Source organism: Pezoporus wallicus, unplaced genomic scaffold (genome assembly GCF_028554395.1).
Source record: "Pezoporus wallicus isolate ANWC-B61680 ecotype Strahan unplaced genomic scaffold, APGP_CSIRO_Pwel_v1 contig_3858, whole genome shotgun sequence".
NCBI lineage: Eukaryota > Metazoa > Chordata > Aves > Psittaciformes > Psittacidae > Pezoporus > Pezoporus wallicus.
In genome coordinates, this window is record NW_026638754.1 from 893,363 (window position 1) to 918,922 (window position 25,560).

Genomic DNA, 25,560 nt, shown 5'->3' on the forward strand with positions numbered 1-25,560 from the left:
CCCTTATTGTGGTTTCAGCTGTTTTGGGAGGCAGAGGAGGTTTGAGGATATTTTCAAATTAAATGATACTTTGAATTTTCTCAATATTTGAAAATACCAAAGGTTGTATTTTATTTTATTTTTTTTTACACCCAGGAGTTGTGCATTTTATTCTTCCCGAGTCCAACTGCAAAAACATTGCTTCTGTGGCCTGATCTGGTGTGATAAACTATTGTGTCATAAGTGAAGAAAAGCAGTGTTTTTACCTCTCTGGGTGTACAGTCAGATGACTCAAGTTGTAAACTGGAAAGTATTTTTTCCACTGGTGGCATTAGCCACACTAGCAAGCTCCATGGGCATCTGTTTCAGCTGCCTTGGATTTGCTTTTCATGTGATTAAGCTACTAATTAGCTGTCTCAATTCTTCTCTCCCTCCTGATGTTTTCTTTTGATTCACTTTGATTCTGAGGAGTCAGTATTGTATGTATGTTTGTTTTTGTGTTTTGTATAGAATCCCTAATGATAGCTTAGACTGTCCTCTTTTGGTTGAGAGTTTCCATGTGTTGACGTACATTTTTCTAGCAAATGCCTGCATCAGGATTTTTCTCCTAAGAACAGCTTTTGAAAGGTGTAAATAATGTATTGTCAATGTGGATACGTATGTCCATATTCATTTAAACTGTGCTAAGAATTTTACAGTCTGAACGGGAATGTGCAGAGTTACTTCAAAACCATCAAGTAAATATTTGGTACTCAGATATTTTTTCACCAGATAGTAACCTCACAATTAAATTATGATGTAAAGTCAGTTAAATAATAGCAAAAGTTATTGTATTAAGGCCCACTTTGCAAGGAAACCAATGACAGGGAAGCAGTGAAACACGCTAATAGATTATATGCTATAGCAATATATTGCCTTTTTATTGCTTTTCCACAGGCAGCAGATTCATGTACAGTTATTACTAGCTACATTATCTGCTAGTTTTCTATCAAAAAAGATTCAGTCTATTGAATCATTAATCCAATATTTATCATTCTTATTGAAAATCCACTAGTGTTAGCACTGTATAAAATATTGACTTAAATCTACTGGTTTTGCTAAAGATTAAAAACATATTAACCTAAAAAGCACAGTATTTCTTAGGACATTTGAAACTATTCATTGTGGATGTTTGAAATGGCAATTTTTCTGTGTTGCATGAGGAATGATTTTTTTTTTTTTTAAATCTCTAACATATAGTAAGTGACCAGTGCCATCCTGATTTAAAGATGCTGAATGTTCATCCAACTCATATTTTAAATTTTGATGTGTATTGCCTTAGTTACTGAATATCAAGAATAAATTTTTTGCTCATACATAGAGTATAAAATGGGATCTTTTGTAGCAGCACACGGCCTGTTTAGAATGATATAACAGGCGCTGAATGTTCACATATCAAACAAAATGCCATCTTTCTGTAGAAAAGAGGTGTCAAAAAGTTTCTTTGTACCTTTAACGCATGTGATTATGTAGTACAAAATGCAGAGTTTGTAAAATTTCTTGAATATACAGGCAAAAAATGAATAATTCAAAACAACTCATAAGTTCTACATTCTATTGTATCTTTTATAACGCAGGCAGAAGATAGCATTGTGTTCCCAGTAGAGCTGAATTTGCACAAGTTACACCTCGGAAAATGCCAGATGGTCTATGGTCTACTTTTGAGAGCTGTCACATATGTAAAGATTTGAAAAAAGAAAGACAGCTGAATGAGAGCAGTGGATCATTAAAGAGAGAGTGAGAGTCCCTGGGTATCACTGTGTTTTAAGAATCATTGTGTCGTTCCCCATATTACACCTTTTTTTTTTTTAAGACATACACAACCTTTAAAAAATAAGGTAAAAATATTTCTGTTTTAAACTGAGTGGTTGTGGCTTAATCTTGGAACTGTCAATTGCTTTTGTTCTTTATGCTAGAATGCAGTCATATGGTTCCTAATTGGTTTCAAGTGTGTTTTAACCATAAGATTCAAGTCTCCCTAGTGCAAAATTATCAATAAAGTTAAAATAAATTTAAATTGAGATAACTAATCCATTTGGGGTTTTATTCCATTTCGATTTGACCCGCATATCACATGTGAATACTGTAAAGCCAGTCAGCTAAAAAGTTGTATGTTAATGCTAAAAGACTGAAGTAAGAGTACTTTGGGAACAGGATTATTTAATAAAAGGATTAAAAAAAAATCCTCACCAAAACACCAAAAATGTCTCCCAAACCTTTAGTAAAAATAATAATAAAAGCCTACATCTGTTTAGGTTCCCTAAGACTTCCCATTCACCCACAGTTTGACAGAAACACGCCTAATTTTGGAGACTGTATTTTGGATAATTTGTCACATAACTGTATTATAGCAAAGCACCAAAAATACACAAACAGTTGTAAGCTGTCACCACCAAATTAGCTGGCTTGGAAAAGGTCATAACTGTCAGTTTCAGAAACTTATGTCCAGACATGCAGAATTTTTAGTATGAGCTATTGTTTTTATTTACTGAGGAAGGTTAATCCCTCCCCAGTAATGCCAGGTTATTGGTATAACTGCACCACTCCACAGCTGGGAATCAGGCAGTGCAGTGTGAGGAAACATCATTTCATGGAATGTGAGAAGAACTGTTCTAAATAGTACATTTTACATTTGAATGGGGTAATGAAAAAAAAGCTATAGGGAACTATGAGTATGAACACTGAATTTCAGAGAGCAAAATTTTTATTCCTGATGTTGCCAAAGAATTAATTTTTGACTGAGGTTAAGTCTACATTGACTATTTTTAAAATGGAATGAAAACATTTTAATTTTTATAAAATTCGTTGTGCACATAAGTGGAAAGGACCTACATAAAGGGTTCCTGAATAGTCTTCTTTTAATGAATCCTATTCAGGTAAGTGAAAACTCCCTAAAAATCTGCTTTGGGTCCTTTATAAAAGTCTGGAAAAGTGAACAGAATATATACTACAAATCAAATTCCAAAGTGAAGAAAGTGGCTTGCTTATGCTTCTCTTTGTAAGTTCTGCAAACACTAATGCAAAAGTGGAAGGAAGAGCAGTTTCAGTTTTGGCAATGAAAAACTTTTTGTGCAACGGTTAGTTGTTCAGGTGTCAGCATTGTGCTCCTGCTTGGTTAGATGGAGGTTCATGAGCAATTACTTCTGGTAATGGATGGGAGTAATCTTTGTCTTCCTTGCAACATCTTTGGAAAGATTAAGCCAAAAATGTTTTTCCCAGCCCTTCCTTTCTTTCCTGCAACACAAGATTATCACTTTTATAAAGTTCTATCAGGGTTACTCTGACCTAAATAGATGTGTTTAGTCTAGAGTATCTTCTTAAAATCCTAGTTCATATTTAAACTATTATGAAGAGTATCTCTTGTCTGTCAATGCGACCAGGACTTAAAGTTTAAGATTCATACGAAGATTAATCTAGACAAGTTTGTGATAGTTGGAGAAGGCAGCCTGAGAATGGTGTCAGTGTCCTTGGTAAAAGGGAAGCATTTAGAGTTTGAAGGCAAAATCAGGACTCAGAGTCTTTTTAAAGACCATGTTGGTATGCATGTCCCAGTAATATTTGTTAAAAAGTTTTGTAACTTTTACCTGAAGTGATCAGTGGAGATGTTTCTTTTAGAGGAAGGCAAGTATAGTTATCTTTACATATTGTTATCTTGGACACAGTGTAATATACATTCAAAGCTATACTGTAAAATCATCTGAAAATGGATGCTAATCATTTGAAAAGAGAATGAACTGCAGCATTGTTTTTCTTTACTGCTGGCACTGTTCAGTCTCTCTTCATCTGGGTGGTCAGTAGTATCTGTACTTCTTCCTTGACATTAGATTTATAAATAGTTGAAGATTGGGCTGTCTGAAAAGACTATGTCCAAGCATGATGCAGTTCTGATTAAGAGAGGTGATTGGGCTGAGCCTTTGATTATGAAATATTATTGTGTTACTATGTGCATAGTTTAATTAGTTTTCAAAGTCTGTTTTTTTTCTTTTTTTTCTAAATATGAATCTTCAAGTTGGATCCTGCATCTTTTCTTTAGATACGTGCTTTAAATATATAAACAATATGTTTTTCCATTCTCCTTTATGATACAGTACCTCAACAAAGAATGGTTAAGTTTCATGCCCTCTCTTTAAAATAGGGTTATATACACTTGGAGTCTTAGCCAGCCTACTGCAGATTCCTGCTTTGACTGGTTTTGTACTTTTTTCCTTTGACCATTTCAGTTTCTTGCCATTAACAGCCCTAACTGGCCCATTAATGCAATTTTAAAAATTGTCATTCTGAATTGAGCTGTGGCTTGCCACAGCTGTGTGGTGTTTGAATGTGTGTTTCTTCTGGTTACTGGTTCACCTCTTCCACAAAACCAGATTTTGATTTGCTCTGTTCTTCCCAGCAATCCATGAGAGGCTTTTTAGTGGGGCCTGTTGCAGTAGGACAAGGAGTGATGGTTCTAAGCTAAAAGGGGGAGATTCATGCTGGATGCAAGGAATAAAATTCTTTAAAATGAGGGTGGTAAAATACTGGAACAGGTTGCCCAGAGAGGTGGTGGATGTGCCATCCCTGGAGACATCCAAAGCCAGGCTGGATGTGGTTCTGAGCAGCTGATCTATTGAAGATGTCCCTACTCACTGCAGGGGGTTGGACTAGATGACCTTTGAAGGTCCTTTCCAAAAGAAACTATTCTATGATTCTATGATTCAACACCTTTTTCTCTCATTCTCTTGCATTTCCCCCATTCTTTCTTTGTCTTCCCTAAAGGAAATTTATCTCAGTTTTGCTACTTTTTCTCGTGTTCTTGATTTTTTCCTTCTTCAAATTGCTTGCCTTATTCTCCCTGTGTAATTCACAGAGTCTTGCAAACCTTCTGTGTGGTGCTGAATTTAAATTAACCCTTTCTTTCTTTTATTTTAAGCACAACCTCAACGCTTGCCTCAGCCGAATACTTCAGCACTGGAAAGGGGTGAGGAAGAAAGTGGCAAAATCCAAAATGGCCACGCGGGTCTGAGTAATGGAAGTGGAATTCACAATGGGATCAAGCACGTGCCTGCAGACAACAGAAAACATTCGGCTCCTGTTTCAGAAAAAATGCACAGAAAAATTCAGTCCACCTTGTCTGTCAACAGCAGTGGCAGCAAAAAAAGTAAAATAAGCTCTGCGTTTTCTCAAAAGCCGGGTACTTCACCTGAAGGTAAGCAGGAATTCTTATTAAAAAAACCCCAAACCGAATAAAAACTAGCCAAACCCTGTTCTCACTAATAGTTATGCAATCAACCAAAAATCATTGAAGAGCATGACTCATGCTCCAGAAGCAAATAGAAATCATTATGATAAAATACAAGTTATGTCCCCAAAGGAAAATATTTGAAGGAATTTGAAGCAATGGGAGATTTCTTGCTTTCAAACATTTGGCCAACATCGCCTCATAATGTTTTGGTCACTTTAGTTAGAATCCTGAACTGTTACAAACTCTTGTCAACATTGTCACACATACACCAGAAAAACAGGTTAAGGCACTAGTTCAAAGCATAGGAAATGCTTAAATCCAGTCATGGCAGGCTCCATGAGGGCAGAGTTTACTTTTGAAAATGTTATGTTAGCAGGTATTCTGACTAGCCATGGGGTCTGAACCCTAGGTTTGGACCTGTGCTTCAGTGTTTTACATGCCTTATGCTGTATTTGGGCAGTAGATAATTTGCCTGAAAGAGCTTTTTACTCCACATGCACAACTTAAATAAGCAAAAATAATTTCCCTTCATGCAAAGAGTTGTGGTCAACGGCTCAATGTCCAGCGGGAGACCAGTAACAAGTGGTGTCCTCAGCGATCGGTGTTGGGACCTGTCTTTGTCACTGACATAGACAGTGGGATTGAGTGTGCCCTCAGCAAGTTTGCTGATGATACCAAGCTGTGTGGTTCGGTTGATACGCTGGAGGGAAGGAATGCTATCCAGAGGGACCTCGACATGCTTGTGAGGTGGGCTGATGCCAACCTTACGAAATTTAACCGTAACAAGTGCAAGGTCCTACACCTGGGTAGGAGCAATCCCAGGCACAGCTACAGGTTGGGCAAAGATGAGATTCAGAGCAGCCCTGTGGAGAAGGACTTGGGGGTGTTGGTTGATGAGAAAATGAACATGAGCCGGCTTCAGTGTGTGCTCGCAGCCCAGAAAGCCAACCGTATCCTGGGCTGCATCAAAAGGAGCGTGACCAGCAGGTCGAAGGAGGTGATCCTGCCCCCCTACTCTGCTCTCGTGAGACCTCACTTGGAGTATTGTGTACAGTTCTGGTGTTCTCAACATAAAAGGACATGGAACTGTTGGAACAAGTCCAGAGAAGGGCCACAAGGATGATCAGGGGACTGGAGCACCTCCTGTATGAAGATAGGCTGAGGAAGTTGGAGCTGTTGAGCCTGGAGAAGAGAAGGCTGCATGGAGACTTCGTATCAGCCTTCCAGTATCTGAAGGGGATCTTATAGGGACACTGGAGAGGGACTATTCATTAGAGACTGTAGTGATAGGACAAGGGGTAATTGGGTTAAAACTCAAACAGGGGAAGCTTAGATTGGATATAAGGAAGAAATTCTTTACTGTAAGGGTGGAGAGCACTGGAATGGGTTGCCCAGGGAAGATGTGAATTCTCCATCCCTGGCGGTGTTCAAGGCTCGGTTGGACGACGAAGCCTTGGGTGGTATGATTTAGTGTGAGGTGTCTCTGCCCATGGCAGGGGGGTTGGAACTAGATAATCTTAAGGTCCTTTCCAACCCTAACTATTCTATGATTCTATGTTTTAGCTGTGTGTGTTTTCATTGCTTGCAGTTACCATAATGGTCCCAGAGTTACTGAGCCTCCCCTCAATCTTCCCATTAACACTAATACACTGAATGGGCTTTGCTCCTGTGTGTCACAAGAAATGTGCAGAGGCTTTATGAATTTTATTGGTTTGAGGCAGGCATAGATGCAACTGCTTAAAAAAAACCTCTGGGAGGTGGGTACTGACACAGTTTCTTAGAGAACTGGGAGATGGTATTGTTCTGTGAAACAGGGAGGATTCTTTGCCTAGATGAAAAGGAAGAAGGGTCATGACTGCACATGGTGGCCTGAATGAAGTCTACTGATGACAGTGGAGTGACTTATTTTGACTTCAACTACTTCAGTCAAACCTACTCAGTGAATTTATGTAGTAATATCAAGAATAGCTTCACTCAGACTGTGCTATGGGCTGGTCCTCCTTGCTGTGGTTTATTTTTGTATCTTCAAGAGCCTACTGTTATTTTTCTGTTGCACTTGCAGCCCTCTAACATTTCTTTCCAAAATCAAAACTTCATACATCCTATATTCCCCTTATCTCTTTCTGTTATGTGAAAACCAGTTCGCCCTCCAGCCTCTAGATATTTTTGTTACATATTACTCCTTCATGCCGTATCAAAAAACTGTAAGTGAAGAGACCTAGATCTGCTCACAGGACTGGTACAAAGTGCAGGCCTCTGAATTTAAGAAATTCAGCCTCTGAAAAAAATATTAAAGAGTTCTAACGAGATGGTGCCTGCCCTGTTCGAGCCACTATGCAGTTATGTATAAGAAACACTTCTTTTTTTCTTTAAAATTATAGTGGAATAAATACAGTCAGTGAGGTTTTTTGTTTGTTTGCTTGTTTGTTTTACAACCTTGGCAATGATTATGTCAACTTACTAAATGATTGAGGAGAAAATTAAGATACCTTCATTTTAGCTCTAAATTCTAATGTCTTATTTTAATAGCCAACACGATTTGTGTTAGTTGCCTGAAACTGTTAGTATATAATTTTCTATATACAATAAGAAGTTATATTTTTAAAGGCATATCTGATTACAGTATAAATAATTAAATTGTGTTGTCACACTTACTTAGACTTCCAAAGTACAGAAATGCAGGGGAATCCTTACTGTAACAGGTAGTTTCTTGAGTCACCTAATAGCTAAATGAAACATATTCAACGTTATACATCTAACTTTGCAGTGTTCTCATTTTTGAATGTGGGAACTTGGATATATACTCTGAATAGCTTGGCTGATAATGTCTGCTGCTCTGAGTTTTCTTTTAACCAATGTAGTCAAGCACAAATTCTATCATGCAACAATTAAAGTATATTTAGGGTATTTTGATATGCCTATAAAGGAATATTTGTTTTAAAAAGATATATTTTTTTTTTACACTTACTTTTACTTTACAGTTCTCTGGTAGTCAGATGTTTGTGTCTGCACATGTGCATGCAAACATGTACATGCCACCTGAGAGTTTCTTCAGCTTTTCAGTTATTTACCCTCTTGGGCTGCATGGAGGAACTATAGGCTATAAGTAGTGTTCTTATCAAATCATTACCTTGCAGGAAGTATCAATATATACTTAATTTGTTCTATTATCCCTCAGTTTTTTGTAAGATGCACAATCAGTGACTCTGGCAATGGTCAGTTGAAATATGTAAAACACAAAGAAGAGCACTAAGGAAAAAATAATGTAGATTTATCTGTAGCTTAAAAATAATTTATTAATCTAAGAAATGTTAAACCTTTATGACTACTTCTGGATGGCTACACTTTAAAAACTTGTTATAATTAGCCAGGTTATTTGTTCAAAGGAGCTCATTTGCATTGAAACCAGCTATATATATACGCTTGATGAATGCATCTAACTATACTAAGCCAGAAGAGCACCTTAGTAAGTCCCGTGACTGAGGATTGCATAGACTTTATTTCAAAATGATGTACACATTGATTTGAACCTAACTTCGAAAGCTTCCTTGTATTATGAATCATAATTTTGTGGGCAAAGAGGCATTTCTGTGAGCAGTTGTCTCTTCTGATCCAGTGACATTTCTGTAGAAACTAGCAAAAAGGTTTGCAGGAGGATAGAAAAGATAAGAAATTGTTGGAAATTATTTGCAGTGTTGCTTTACTTAGCTTTGCTTTAACTTGTACCATGTTAACCTCGGAAGCTGAAGAGTTGCTGGGTTAAAGTTTACTTGAAGCTATACATTTCTGTGCACATCTCTACAGTATAATAATATAACTGTGCAGGTTCTTATGTAACCTTATGCAGAAAGAGAAAAGTTATGTTCATTTTTATACTGTGAGTACTGAATAATCAATCACCTGAATTAACTCAGCTACTTCCATTTACTCTAGTGCCCAAATGATTTTAGTAGAAAGAAATACAGATAAACCTTGACCCTTGCAGTTATTCCGTTCATTTGTAATTTTGCTGTTCCTTATGTATGACCTTAGATTTTATGGTCTAATTTTTAGTTGGGGGCAGAGGGTAGGGTTGTGTTGGTTTGTTTGTTTGGGTGGGTTGGGGGGGGGTTGTTTGTTCGTTTGTTTGTCTTAGTAACCAAACCTGAAAACACATGCCATATATTTTTACTTCATCTGCCAGCTCTTCCATCATGGCTGCTCTGCATTCGTGCCAGTCAGGAGAATAACTGATTTTAAGTAAAGCAAAGGGGACAGAAAAAAGAAATAGTTTATGTCCTCAGAAGGAAGAAAAGTGAAAATTATGGTTGTCAAGCTGACTATAGAAAACATAAAGTATTTTTCACTTTCTTATTCCCTCCCAACATCTGCATTCTTCTTGTTTCTTCTTAAAAGACAAGATTTCTGGAGCTCCACACCTATTTGTAATGCAAAGTAAGTCCAGGTCTTGTAGCTCATGTTTGTTTAAAAGGTTAGCAAATAGAATCATAGAATGGTTAGGATTGAAGAGGACCTTAAAATCATCAAGTTCCAACCCCCCTGCCATGGGCAGGGATGCCTCACCCTAGACCATATCGCCCAAGGCTCTGTCCTACCTAGCCTTGAACACTGCCAGGGATGGAGCATTTACCACTTCTTTGGGCAACCTATTCCAGTGCCTCACCACCCTCACAGCAGATAACTTGTTTCTTATATCTAACCTGAACTTCCTCCATAGAAGTTTAAATCCATTACCTCTTGTCCTATTGCTACAGTCCCTGATGAAGAGTCCTTTTTTGACATGCAAAAGCATGTTGTTTCATATACTGCAGTCTTGAGGATATATATCAGAAAGGTAAATGAATTTCAGTATTATTTTACCCAGGATAGCACATCTCATGAAGGTTAGTGCTTCTGTTGGTTTCCAGAGTACTAGACAGCCCTAATGCAAGCTATAAAATCTCCCAGTACCCCACCCCATCAAAATCCCCCACCATAGTTAACAACTCTTCTACTAATTGTTCCAGCTGCAAACTCTTCCAAGTGTTGTGAGCTTTTGAAATTGAAGTGCTTAAAATATAACAGGAATTTTGGTACCAGTAGTGTTGAAGCTTTGAAAAATTCCTTTTTTAAATGAGCCTGTAGTGTATGGAGTTGTGTCAGCATTCCAGAATATGCTGTTTAGAAACACTTCTGCATCCCGTGAAGCTTAAGGAGGGTGTGAATGCACTCACCAACTCTTCTCTTCCTCTGCAGCTATTGTTAATCCATATTGTCCCTGAAGAACTCTTACTCAGCTCCATAACTTACATTAGAAAATTCCAAAGGAATTATGAAATAGTAGGAGTGTCTCTCCTGAAAAACAGTTTTTAAACACTGTTTCAGTTCTAACGATTTTTCAAAGGAACTGGATAGGTTTTAGTGCATATTGGGAATAAAATATTTTTTTAATTCAAAGAAATTTTAATAATATTTTACTTATTTATGTTGGAAGTGTCACATTTCTCCCAAAACTCTGGCTGGTAAGACCTCTAGCAGAGAATTGTCACTCCATGGCACCTGTCGTATGTAGTGCAGAGAAACACCTGGAAACCTGCAAAAGCAATTGTAAACAAGTTAAAAGGCAGCAGTCTAGCTGCTGTGTTTGGAAGCAGTAGAACCTCTCTGAAGCAACTTTAACAGGGGAGGAGTTCTAACGGAGATAGCAGCGTAGCAGCTAATGGTAAATCTACATGTTAGGAAATTAAGAAAAATGGGTAGCTGAATTACATACATATATGTATTAGAGTAGTGGAAGGTATAAGTAGTAATGACATGAAGAGTTGGAGGAGAAAACAGAAGAAGAAACTGGAAGTGGGACAGATGGAAAAGGAATTTAATTAAGCAGGTGGAAGGGACAAAATGAAGTAGGCACTAATAGTTTTATAAAAATGAAAAAAGAAGTTTTCCTACCAAAACCTCTTGAAGCTTTATGTTACGCATTTTTATAACAAAAGCAGTCATTTATTAAAGTTAGCGATGGAGAGAGGGAACACAGGTTTTAATACAGTTTTGAAACAGAGCTCTTGCTTCTTGTCATGTTTCTGTGACCTCGCAAGTTTAGTTATCAGGATAGTTCCCACCACTCCAGTAATTTGTGATAATTTGAGTTTAGGGTGGTACTTCACCTATGCAAAAGGCTGAGAGCATACACAATTGCTGTATTCATCTGGAAATGGTAGCTTGTTAAACTACTATGAGCAAATCATGAGCCTGCCACCTGTGTGTACAGAGAGTTCTTCACTTTATTCCTTCCCAGACTCCCTAAACCAGACAGACATTAGAAGGCATCTTTGTTCCAAGGATTTTTTTTTAAGATGGGTCTTAGGAAGTGTACTAAGGCTAGATGCAGGTTATGTGAGGTAGAAAAAGAAAGCCTGCAGTGTAGGGGTGAGGCTCTGGAGAAGGACAGGCAGTGAAGGCTTGCAGCCAGATTGAAGTTGCCACTTGTGCTTTTCCAGGAGCAAGTCCTGAAGCAACTTTCCTCAACCTGCTGGACTGTGTATCTTGTGCTGCTGAACTTAGAGATGCAGTGAACCATCTCACCCAACTTGTAGGTTTTTTTTAAATCCATTGTTTAAAATTCAACTTTTCAGTGTGCATTTAAATAAGACACTTTTTCCCCTTTTTAGTATAATGCAACTTCATCTGTTCGAAGTGATGAATCCAAGCATGGGGTTGGTGGGCACTATTTAACTTACGGTGCTGACTACATTAAGTTATTACAGTATCCCAAGTGATATTCATGGCTTAACTGAAGATGAAGCAAGTCCACCAAATACCCTTTGTGTTAAGCCACGGTCTTAAGAACCACTAGGTTCATATACACAGCAAGTAGTGGGTAGTTCTCTTAGCAGGGTAGCAGACCTCTGTTTGATATAGGAGCATCTTATTTTGGTTTATGTAACTTTGTATAAACTGAAAAATAGTTTTCAGTCAACTTTCCTTTCCTTTTAGACCTATGATTTTATTTATTTTTAATTACTTTTTTCCTTCTTGAGTGCCACAAGAGCAGCAGTAGGTTTTCTTTTATATACAGTAGGTTTTCTTTTATATACTACTCTGTCATTGGACTGGTATTATTTACTGAAATTTGGTATAACTGCATTATACCACGCATCGCCTAACATTGCGGAAGTATCTGCTGATCATTTCTCTGTTTTTTTCTAAACATGCATACACTTCTGAAATCTATCCCATAGCATTAAGTAGAATTTAGGCAGCTACCTAGTATTCTGCAAATCTCTCTATTTGGGCCAAAATTTCCATTGTTATCTTTTAGAAATTGATTTAAAGTGGATTTGTGACTAAGCGTGAATTGCTACACAGCTTTTATTGTGGGACAAGGTCGTATCAGAACACAGCTGTCAATCGGGCAGTGGGCAGATAACATTATAATATGGTCAAACCTGTGATTTTTAAGAAGGCATTTTGAGGAGTTGTATGTTTTAAGGCTGGGTAATATTTTTGTTTGCACAGAGGTCCTGGGAGGTGATTTTCATGTTGTGTAGCAAAAGTGAGTGGAAAACAGGGACTGTAACATAAAAAGGTCTTCTCACAGTATCCAGTCTAAGGTCGTGGTCTAGCTAGCACCTAACTAGTCTCAGTATTTGCAGTGATGAGCAATGGCAAAGAAAGCTTCTAAGGAAGTCTTAGATGCTGGAAATTGGCCCATTTTTTTTTTTGTATATTTGTATGTTTGAACTGGATCATTTTACTCCTGAAGTTACAGCTGCATTGAGAATTTGGTGAAAGTTTCCATGTGTTTTGCAGTGTAATTTTCCTGTTCAGGCAACATTCTAATTTTTTTGATCAATTGAGATAGTCTTCTATTTTAAAATGCCAAAATGTCACATACACTATGCTTTGTAAGTATATTTTCCTCTGTCTAAATAGATGTAGCTCTGTTATCTAGAGATAACTATACTCCATAAGACATGTCAGTTTTTTCTTTCTGCATTTCTTACTTTTCCTTGAGCATTTTTCTGGGTGGGAATGGGTAGCAGATGCTGCACGTCAACCCTGTACATTACAGGAACAGTGGTGTGATGGTGTGTGGACAGCTGCTTGGGAAATTTAGGCCTCACCTCAGTGCAACGCACACCTTTAAGACACTTGTGTGGGATGGTTCCTCGTACACTGGCTGTGCCACTCTGGCTGTGGACTCTCTCCACTGTCAGCGCTGCGTGTTCATCCCTGCTGCTGCTGCCTGTAGCACCTGCTGGGGCTTCTGTTCTGGGCTCTGCAGGGGCCAGCAATAAACCACCGCAGACAACCTCAGGTACCACTTTGATTGTGGTTCTGCCCTTCTTGGTTCTTGCTGTGAGACAGCAGAGTGCCTGGAGATTTGTTCTGAGTTGGCTGAACTCGGTGAATAGAGTTAGTAAGAAGCTGACCAGGGTCACCATCCTGTAAGCGAGCTTATTTACTGTTGCAGACATTAAAACCTTTTATCATGTGTGACCTGCCTGCTTGATATGAAAGCTCATTGGGTCAGTTTGTGACAGTTTGGTGTCAAACATTACAAAAGCAGCACAAATCAGCCTGTGTGTGTTTCTCTGTACATTTTTCAGTTTAACTTCCTTGTCCCTTGTACAGTTTCGATGGTCAATAGTTATCTTAAAAGTCTGTTTCTTAAGTAGAGCTACACCTTTTCATAAAAATGAAGAGGAGGTGATGAAGGGGAAGTTGAAATGAAAGAAATGTGCATCTTGGTATTTAAAAGGAATTAGAGATCGGGGTAATGTCTGTTTGCAAAAGTTTTGGAACTAAAGAGTGGTGTGCACAAACAAATATTTAAAGACATGGACAAAATTTAAAGTTAATTGTTTATATTGTTTCTTTTGCTTAAATGAGCATAGCTGTTACAGCTGAGTGTCCTGGGTTCAGCTGTTTAACGGTTATTTTTATCCTTCTTAGTAGCTGGTGCAGTGCTCTGTTTCCAACTTAAGTCTCAGAGCCCTGACACTGGAATAGACTGGGGCCCTCTGGACTTTGATCAAATATGTGAAGGTTTTAAGGTATTTTAAGGTGTTTTAAAGTATTTTAGGCTATTTCTTGTCAGAATATTGTGTGTCGTAATATTTATACGCCAAAGTAGATTTACGTGTACTGTATATATACTCTTTGGTTAAATCAGCACAAAGTAGCTGGATATGTATACAATATAAGCAGCAAAACCTTGGACAAGTTGGTTGGGTTTCTGTTTGCCTTGGCATTGTTTAACAGTTTTGACGAAGTTCCCTAACAAACATGTAACTTTCAGCAATGTGCCAGAGGACTAAGGAAACATCTTTACTTGCATTGGTATTTAAAAATGCTTCTTGGAATGACCCTTTTAACTTCAGGTCTAATTTTCATCCCAGGCTAAATGTAAGGATAATATAAGCTTGCATGTCTGAAAGTTCATCTTTTTTTCCCCAACTGTTAAGTTCATCTAATAAGTTATACTATCACTTCCTACAAACCAAGCCTTTTGTAATTTATGCCATTCAACATAGTTTTTGGTCATAGTCAACAAATGCGATAGTGTGCTTTGATGAAATTAAATGCATTTGAAAAGAGAACTAAAGCAGATGTACCATTTTTGGGGTTCTAAAATTTACGTCTGTACAGTGTTTGACACCGCATATGTTTACTTTTGTATAGTGCTGGTCTGTAGTGCAGCATTCCTCCATTCAGTAAAGTGTAATAATAGAAGAATTGAAAGACTATGGAAATTTGAGACTTGTGGTGTAGTATGGAAGTCCTAAGGAAAAGCTTATCTTCATTAATGCTAGGCTTATGCAGTAGACATAGACTAAGTTCTTTCTCTGTGGAAGTATTTAATGTTATCAACAGTACTGCATCATAAACATCAAGGCAGATGGAGTTTGGTCCTTGATAAAGGCACACATGTAATTCTTAATTACATTGATATATCTAATGGGAAAAGAAGTATGATTCTTCTAATTCTAATTAAGAAAAAAAAAGAATGCAAAGAAATAAATCATTTTAAGCTGGCATCTCTTTATAGTTTATCAGAAAATATTAAAATACACTCAGGGTTTACAGAAAACATGTTGTCAGACATTAAGATCACCCAATTTACTTTTTTTTCCCAAATACAGAAATTAAGTTTAGTTCCAGTTCGGTTAATGTGTTCCACCAATCACTCATGTGCAAAAGCTATTAGAATTTTGATATGGTAAGGTCAAAGAGTGGAAGTTAAGTATAGTCTTTATTCTTAATAAGTTAAAATAGTTTTGAAATTTAATCTGTAATTTAAAATAGACTCTTTGGTCTTAGAAGCAGGAAAGAATTATCAGAAAGTCTTGTAAAAGCAGTGAAATATATTTTAGGGGTCTCCAACATGGTAATGAAAAACCTGAGATCATCTTTTTTGGAGTGAGGTTTATAAAGCATCTTCTATGTGGCTAGATTCCACTGATCATGACACCCTGCAACAGAAATGAAAGGAAGTGGGGTTTAGCTGCATATTTTTTCCTGTGGAACTGACAGGTTTCTGTAGGAATACGGGTACTAGAGAAGGATGTGAGTTTTGTGTAGCATGTAGATTGGTTATTACAAAAATAAATTGGTTATTATTACAAAAAAAAAACAAACCAAAACCCAGCAGTGACTGTCTTTTCCTTATAATTGCCACTGTAGATAAGAAGCTAAGAAGTAGGAGTCATATGTGGAAGAAATTATTCTTCCACCCATTTTATCCAAATATTTAGACCTTTAGAGTCATGATTCGAAATTCAGCAAGTTAGGCAGGACTAGGCAACAGTATGCTTCGTCATGGGTTAAATAATGACTACCTGGATAGCTGTTAAAAGTCAATAGCATGAAGAACATAAAAGCAAGACTATTTTGGGTTTGTCCTTGAAATGTGGATCAAAGTTTATGTTCATTGTAGAAATGAGTCATTGCAAGAATGAAGAAAGCAGTGAATGGCATCTTTACTTTCTGTTAAGTGTGTGTGGGTTAAGTAAAGTATTGTTATGTAAAGATTTTCTGAATGTAAAATTAGTTTTACCATCTGGGGAGAAGGAAATAAAATAAACAGTTGGTAAATGAATCCTTTTAGTGTTTCAGTCAGTGAAGAAGAGATAGAAAGAAAGACCTACCCCAGAGTTTTCATCATAGCACTAATGGCCAAAATTTCTTTCTGTGTCTTGGGCCAGTTTTTCATAGTTTTTACCTTTGAAATACCTTTATTTAAATCAGCACAAACTCTTCTTGTAAGTATTGATTTTGTGGTTTTTTTAGATTAGAAAGGTGAAGTTTTCTTGTGGGTCCAGAAAGTGCTTTCTGAGTGCAGTCCCATTCATTTAACTTATAATTCTCTCTCTTGCCCAATAATAAATATGTGCATTATAATTTTTGTGACTGTTTATTTCTCTTGCTGCAATTTTATATATCCCTGCATGAAGCAGTCAATGTTTGCTGAACATGATTTTCAGTACTGATACACATGAAGTTTTCTTATGGTCCTTTGTTTAAAAACAATATTTGTAGAACAGAATTTGTTGTGGCATTGTCTTCTTTTAGCTGTATTTTAAAGATGCAAAATAGTAAAAATCTCAGTTCCTCAAATATGAAGGCTTCTTACATAGAACTCTTGGCTTCTTTATCTTTTTCCTTCATATTAAAAGAAAATCTGAAAGGAGATTGTACCTGAACAAATTTAACACCATCTCCATGACAACCAGCTAATTAATCGCTATCACTCTGGCTTTGGTCCTCTTCAGTGAACTGATACTCCTCAGCTTTATTTCATATCTTCTGCATTTGCTATGAAGATCATTTATTTAGTGATAGTATTTCTTTGGGAAAAGCAGCTTTTTAATACAAGCAGCAACTTTCTTTAAAAACAACTCAATCTTACCTGTAGTTTCCTCTCAGTTTTGATGCTGCACAGTAGTGGGGAGTTTCTGAGGTTTGTTTGTTTGTTTCTGTGGGGGTTTTGTGGTTTGTTTTTTTGGTTCTTGTGTTTTGGTTTGGGTTTTTTGGTTTGGTTTTTTTTTTTTCATAGTTTTGTTGTTGTGGCTTTCCTTGTTTGTTTGTTTTTTTTCTTGCTTTTCCTGACATTTCCATTTTTTTTCATTTGGACATAAGTGCTCATTCTGCATATTGTGACTGTGAGCACATTGCAGTACAGGTATTCCCAAGCTAACCTGTGATCTCAGTGATCTAAGTAGTGTAGGAAGTAAAGAAATGAATCCCCAGTATTGTGATGTTTAGAGTGGACTAAGAGCTCAGGTATTTATTTTGCTCTTTAGGACATGTTTTGCATGTCTAAGACTATCACTGCATTGCTTTAGTACTTGTGCTTGCTCATGTAAAGTCATCGCTGTGCTATCCTGCAGTGAGAGTTTCTGTAATGTTAAAAGTCCTTTGACTCAATCGTTACTTGCCACAGCTACTGCATCATTTTTTGACATTTATAAATCTGTTTAGGAGTCCTGGTAATTGTATTACTGTTGCAAGTAATTGCAGCCCTTCCCCTATGATAGCAGTCTCCAGCCTGTGAACTGTAAAGTCTGTAGATAGTCAGACCAATTACCCATATAGCTCAATATGCTTTTTCCTACTGGCCTCTCATAGCAGATACCTTTGACAGAATTTAGGGACAGAGAAAGGATGAGCCTGGTGCAGAATATTTTCCCCTGCACATTTTCCCAGTCTTCAACTGTCTGTGGCTAAAAGAGTTCAGGACTAGTAAGCAGTAAAAAGAAGGAAAGCTGATGCTAGGAAAGAACAGTAATTCTCTATCCTGAATATTTCTTGAATTTTTAAGTTTTTGTTTTCTTTCTGGAGGACTCTTCACTGCCTCTTACAGATTAAATATGTTTATACATACAAATTTATACATATTATGTGCTTACTAGTGAAGGAGAGTGAAAATAACTGAGCATATCCCTTGCTCCTGCAGTTTCCTTTTCAGTGGCGTATGTTTAGTTGCACTCTTTCTGTTTTCTTGTCTTGTGAATGTATTAATTATTTGAAGTTATTTTATATATTTACTCTTTGGGTGCAGACAGTTTGTGGGTCACCTCAATTATCCCATGTAATTTAATAGTACTTATGACAGATGGATGTTGATGTTCAAGTGTGGTTATTGAAGATTCTAGTACATTAAGAGGTTTGCTAAGAGATTTATGTCGAAAAGCAATAGAAAAATCTGTTTTGGTTGAATGTTTTACATATTGTTGAAAGTACAGAAATACATATAGCATGTTGTTATGCTGGTTTAAGTTGTGCAAAAAATGTGGCAACTCCCTTATTTTCTTCATAAGTAGCAAAAGAGATTCAGAAAGGCAAGATGTACTTGGAGAGGCTGGAAATAATTTTAGATAGATTCCTTCATAAGCTGATTTTTTTTTTTTAATCACTTTGTGGGCCTGCAGAAGTTACAACTGAAGATAATAGATATGGGTATTTTACATAATAAATGACTGGAAAAATGGATCTAAGCTGATGCTTAGTACTGGAGATTTGCATGAAGTGAAGTGGCAAAAGGAAACTTGCACCAAAACTGAACTAGGAGATGAGTTAGGCCTCAAAAGTGACCTTGAAGTTAGGAAACATCTTCTTTGTGGTGCTAGATTATGGCTATTCTGAATCATTGTCTTTCAGCTACTTATTTTTTATATTGTGCTATAACTGGATTTAGAATAACATGTTAATGATTTCTTTTTTTTTTTCCCCTTTTTTTTGTTTTGTTTTCTTCATTCTGTTTGTTTGGTTTTTTTTGTTTGTACATGACATGATACTGAACTGGTACCTATGAAGATTGCTGTGTTCACTGTATACTGGCTTGCTTGTTCTGTGAATTTCTCACCCTCTGTAACATTGTTCTCGGACAAGCATCCTGTGGCATCTGCACATCGGAGGCCTGCTGCTGCTGCTGTGGGGACGAGATGGGAGATGACTGTAACTGCCCATGTGATATGGACTGTGGCATAATGGACGCATGTTGTGAATCTTCAGATTGCTTAGAGATCTGCATGGAATGCTGTGGGATCTGCTTCCCGTCATGAAATATTTATCCCTTTTTATTTTATTCTCTATAAAACTGGAGAGCTTTTCTTTAAATACATTTGAAGAAATACAAGGTAAGATATTCACACAACCAACTGGTATTGCACTGTTAATTCTCTTTATATAATTTTTTTTTTTTTTTAAACCAGTCCTCAAATCTGTATTCTAACACAAATCGTATAGCTTTATATGTGAAACTCAAGCTACATTCCAGCTTCCTTTTGGCTTTGCAAATGGAAGACTTTATTGAAACCAAATTATAGGCCTGATGCCACAGGCTGCATGAGGGCAAAATTGCCATTTGAATAAAATGACAGATTTTTGTCAGAGAAGAGATTACAGGGCAAAGACTTAAGTATTTGCCTTTACCTAGTTTAATGTTTAAACGCTTAAATGCCTCCATGCATAACATGCCTTTACGGGCATTCTGAAAAGCAAAATAACTTTATTTCAATCTGTTTGGGTTGAAATCAACTTTGCTCTCTTGTTTTAAACTTAATCGAGAAGTTAGCAACAGAAATCTACTGTTGGTTTTGCTACAGTAGTCACGTTGGCAATATTTCTTTTGTTTTGAATATCTCAGTATTGATACTATGGGAAGATATGGCAAACTAAAATCAATGTAAGTTTTGCCATGGGCTAGAGTAACAAGATTTCATTGTTATAAATCAAGACAGAACAGAGAACTTATATTTTTCTTCACTACTAATATTACTTGAAATGCTTCTTTTTAGAAAGAGACTTCGTAAATCTGTATAGACATGAAATATATCCTTAGGCTAACAGACTAACTAATAGACTAACAAATTTCAAGTTTTGGCTATTAAAAGGAAATTATATAAGGTTCTTTCCAACCCTTAACTATTCTATGATTCTGTGATTATCAGAATTTAACTCAAGAATCTAAGCCTGACGATAAGTGGCCCTGTCAGTGCTTGGGGTATTAGAGCCAGTCACATAATGTAGTATTTATTTCTTCACTGCTTGAGAAAGATCTGCAGAGGATGGCAGAATTTAAATGGGTTATAAAGACAAAATTAAAACTGACTTGATCAAGAAATTCTGTCATTGAACATAAAATGCAAATGCAAAAATGTTTATTCTCAGATATGTTTTAAGTGTTATTTTAAAATAACTGTGAAAAAAAGAATGAAATCTAAAAAATGTATAAAGTCCTTTAAAAATAAAAGGATTGGGATTTAAAATATTTGAAAAATACAGTTAGGATCTGATGGCAACTTTTTCCCTGTATATGATTAAGGTTTTCTGTGAAAAAATCTCTGCTTGTCATTGTAATTGTCAAAAGGACTTGGTCCAACACAGAAAGAGGTTTATGTCATTCCCAGATTTCGGGAATAATGGTACCATTTTCTTTACCACTTGTTAGTTTCTTACATCCATGTCTGTAGCTCATCAACTTTTCAGTGTAAACCACCTACACATCTTGATCACATAAACTTTCCTGTCTACACTCCAGATGTCCCATTTGTAGGTTGTTGGATCTCATAAATTTAGGCTTTGTTACAAGAGTCATCGAGAGCCAATAGCATATTTCTGTAGAGTGAATTGACCATAAATGTCTCTTTCCGCTGTAGTGAATTCAGTTTATGCAAATGTGACAAGCTAAAGATCACAGGCGTGTGAAGCTAAGTCAACAAATGGTCTGGTAGGAACCAAAGCTTCTCTCCCTGTGAACACTGACTAGTAGTGCCTACTACTGCAAGTTATCACTGAAGGTAACATAGCCGAATCCTCAACTGTGCTAGGGAGCTGGGAGGTGTTACGTTTTGCCTTATCATCTGCGATATTGTGGTGTATTCTCATACAGTGCAGACTTACCTTGAGGGTTTCTTACCTGTTTTTTCATAGTTACTACAAGAATTGATCCGTACCATGGTGTTTTGGTTCAGTTTGTTTGTTTGGTTTGTTTATCATATATTGGGCCAGATTCAGATCGGTGTTGCATAAACTAGGTGCATTTTCATTAATGTCAGAATTTTCCATTGGTTTAGCTCCAGCTAGAGAGCACAAAGATATTATGGTAATAGGCAGGCTAATAAGGAATCATATAGTTAAATTGATAAATTCCCTGAGCTCAGAATCAGGCCCACAGGGCTCAATTATGACTCCTAAAAGTCTGAACCACTCTGGGAAGGGGGGAAGAGGTGCCTTGGTTGAGTGGCAGTGCCTGGAGGCATTTTGCCTTTGTAAGGTATAATGCCTCTGGGGAAATTGGGGGCATCACAGTGAGCACTGGGACTTGATGCACCTTGGAAAAAGTGTAGAGACTGCTTCACCCAATGTAGTTCTGTGGTTGACACCGTGGTCATGGGGATGTACTCTCTGGTGCTAGGCAGCAGCATAAACTGTCCTTCCTCATGTCCTTCTGGTCATGGAGAGATGAATTATGGCTGTCCAACTGTGCTTTTGAGAATGGGGAAGAAGGTTTCCAGTGTCCTGTCCTGACCCAATGTCTGTGACCTGCCAGAGCAGTTTCATTTTTGTGCTTGGAAAACTGCACAGTTGTATTAAGCTTTTAATGAATACCAGATCCTAATAAAAAATATTTTTACCGCAGAAAGATATAGTTAAGAAAAAATGAAAATGCCAATCTGTGTAAAAGTTTATCTATACAATTTGCCCAGCACAAACCCTTGTTTCTACTTACAGGAATTGAGAGGGTTTTTTGATCTGTTGAAATTATGAAAACCTTGGAAATGTCTTTGCTATTAAGCATTTACTTCCAGTACTGTTAAAATACAAATAATAATTACAGGAACTTTATTGATGCCTTTATGTGTATGTGTACAGCCTCTCTCTCACATGCACACACATGTATGCAAATATATTACTTCTTTTCCCACTTCGTTTGTGAAATACTAGGAAGTGAAAATAGTGTTGTTTAACCCTCATAGTGAGTAGAAGTATCAAAGTGTTACAGACAATTGAAAAAAAATTTAAAAATATGTGATTTCTTTGACATTTAAATATAGTCTGCTACTGTTTGTCATAGAGATATTAGCACTTTTGTAAAATGTATCTGTAGCAGAGAATATTAGTATGTAGTTTAAGTAATTCCTTTCTATGTTTATATTCTTAAATGCTGTTTTGTGATTTTCACTCTATAGGCAATCTTGTAAGCACCTTGTGTAATTAAATCAAGCAGAATTAGAAGGAGTCAAATGTGAAAATACAGTTTAAATAAAATTAAAACATCAGAACTTAACTGTCTGTTTTATAATAGTTCTTGTGAACTTGTACAGTGTTTCAGTAAATAGTTCTGCAAACTGGCCCATTTGAAAAAATGGTAACTTGCTATTTGTATTTTATATCAACTGGATGTGCTATTCTCAAACACTATTTTGAAATAAAGATCTTTATTTTGAAACTTTGAGAGATCTTCTAGTCTTGCCCTGTTACTCATCTGAATTATAATTTCATGTCTTATTTTTGATTTTTTTTTTTCCTGTTACATTTCCTGGTGGCTTTGGCCTTTGAGTTGTTTGCACAGAGGATGCGCCAGTGTACGTGAGTTGTCTTACAGGTGGAGCCATCTCAGGCACTAGAAGCTGTGCTAGCATGAATCTCCAATAGTAAAATACTTTGTCAGTAAAAGGGCAGAGTCATTCCTTAGTGAAGTTGCGTTAGTGAGGTGAAATTACAGCAATGATTGTATTTTATCAAAATTAATATTATTTTAATACATCTGTAGCAACAGTATTCAGTTTACTAAAAACAAGCTAAACAACATTGTAGTCAGTATTGCAGTAGACCTATTAAGGTCTAATTGCCTATGTGGCCTATGAAATGAAGACTTACACACAGTACCACTATTTTAAAGTAAGGTTTGTTTTTAAAATCGAATAGTTTAAACACTGAGTAAACTGTTTCAACTGTGATTTAAGCAAAAAGCTGGTTTGGGGTTTTTCTTCTTCCATGTTGGTTTAGGCCATGTGTGAATATTCTTATGCTACTTTAAAGCTGCAGAAACTGCACATCTACAGTCTTTTGCACTAATTTTGCACTATTTTTTAAAAAAGTTATTGACTGTTCTACCATGACTGCATATACATGAGTGCTTGTGGGGTCTAAAAACATTTTGATATGTCCCCTCTGGGCATTACAGAGGTAAGATATTAAAACTGACAGAACTTTTGCTTGAGTGCATACCATGAAGTCTTGCCATTGAGATTGTGCACCGAAATTATTGTGTAAGAGAACTAACAAATGCATAGGCAAATAGCACCATTTGAGCCAGTATCAATAATACATAATATTTCTAGAAAAAATGGCATCTGTGAAGAAGGATCAGGAACATTTGGGAGCTTTTGGAATAAATAATGACTCTATTTCAGCCATACTACTCGTGTTAAGAACTGTTTGTTGAATTTGGTGAATCACTGCTTTTCTAATCTTTTCTGAATCTTTTCTGAACTTTTTCACACTTTTTTTTTTAAATTGTCTTAGTGATTGTAATAGTTGATGCATGTTCTGTGAATGCAATGCCAACTGAATTGATGTTTTTCTACAGTAAACTTCCTTTTGTTACCAGACTTGTAACTTTCTGAAAGGCAGTGCATGTATCATAGAATGAATCATATATCTGAAGTCTTACTCTTGGTCCCAAACTTACAGAAATATCTCCCTGGTATCTTCTGTATGTCCTTCTCTTTGTCTATACATGAGTGTATACACCTTGTGTTGAAAGACTTAAGGTAGTGAAAATGTTGACAATAGTAACTCTACAGCCCTGCTGACATTAATCTTTATTTCCTATCTCATAACCCTTCTGCCAGTTCTTATCACTTCCAAAGAGGGCAGGGGGAACTTAACTCAATTTTAGCATCAGTATATTGAAAGAAGTTCAATCAAAATAATACCCTGCACCCGCTTCCATGGTGCACTTACTCACTGTGCTCAGTACACTCGAATGTGAAGTTGATTGATTGTACAAAATTCAGCCTCCTCATAAGCACTTGCTTATGCTATTTACCAGTGATTTGGTGCTAGTGACATAAAAGGATGGCCTTTCTCTTCTTTACAAGTCTTTGATATGATGGGCTATTTCTATGATAGTTGGAAAGAGAGAACTTTTTCTGAATTACCATTCTGCAAAACAGGCGGATGTTGAGTTTGATTACGTGTTCTTAATATCTTTATGGTTTTAGTATATCAGTTCACCTCACTTAAAAATTTAATAAAACACTGCATACAGTTCTGTTTGTCTCCTTTATGTATGTATATTATAGCAGTTGTTAGTATATTACTATTCGATACTCATAAAAATGGGATGTTAGATGAAAAAAATGTATATCTTTTATACCTGTAATAGTATCTTGCTAATTTTTATTCTGATATGCATATGCTATTTTAACTGACAAAATACTCTACTATAATTGAGGTAATTGAGGCTCTTTATATCATCTCAGTAGGCTATGTAATTGGTGCCCAAGCACTATACAATTCCTCTTCAATCAGTGGTGTAGGCTTCTGCAATTTGTCTCATCTCCAAGTTGCACGAAGTGACCACACTGTGAATGTGCTGCACTCCAACTTGGGTTTCAAGTGGAACACAAACTCAAAAGTGTTTCACATTATAGTATTTTTCCACAATGCCTACCTTTGTTTCTTAAGCTTTATCACAAGGTGGTTGGTTTGTTTGTTTAGTTGTTTGTTTTTTTTTAAATCTTTGGTGTTCAAAGGGCTTTCATTATGGACATCTAGCACAATACAAAGATGTATGTTACACTGCAAGTTATTTCTCCATCTTTTCTGTGTTCACTGCTATATGCGATTCCTAGGTCAAACAGGCTTGTGAAAGTGATGCCTTTGGAACTTTAGAATATATCTAAGTAACTGTAGCTCAACAGTGGTTTATATTTGAATATATGCAGTTCAAAATACATTAATTCTGTCTTGCTCATTCAAATAAAAACCTCAGAATTTCTGCTGAGATGGACTCTGCAGAGTCTTGGAAACTGGCAATCTTCAAAATAGTTCTACTCACAAGAATAAGACTGGTACATTAGTTTAACACGTTTTACAGTGGCATATATATTGCTAGTTCTACATTGTCTGCTACTGATAAAAACAAGCTGGGAAAAAGAAATGTATTACACAACATGAATTTGCTTTCCTCCCTAGGAAACACAACTCCATTTGTCTGTTTCCTCATGTGAGGAGGAGACACCTTGATTACATATTTAATGTAGACTAACAGCAGTGGTTCAGAATCCACAATAACTTCAAGGTCATTACAAGTAGCGTGTGAA

At 36.6% G+C, this 25,560-nt stretch overlaps 1 protein-coding gene across 1 annotated transcript in view; it reads left to right on the top strand.

Annotated features, from left to right (window-relative positions):
* Nucleotides 1-22,682, top strand: part of MDFIC (MyoD family inhibitor domain containing) — a 51,868-nt gene extending 29,186 nt beyond the window's left edge. The window contains 2 exon segments of the mRNA XM_057412194.1: nucleotides 4,928-5,203; nucleotides 19,040-22,682. Coding sequence (XP_057268177.1) covers nucleotides 4,928-5,203; nucleotides 19,040-19,287 — 524 coding nt within the window. The 3' untranslated portion in view covers nucleotides 19,288-22,682.
* Nucleotides 22,683-25,560: the final 2,878 nt, after the last annotated feature.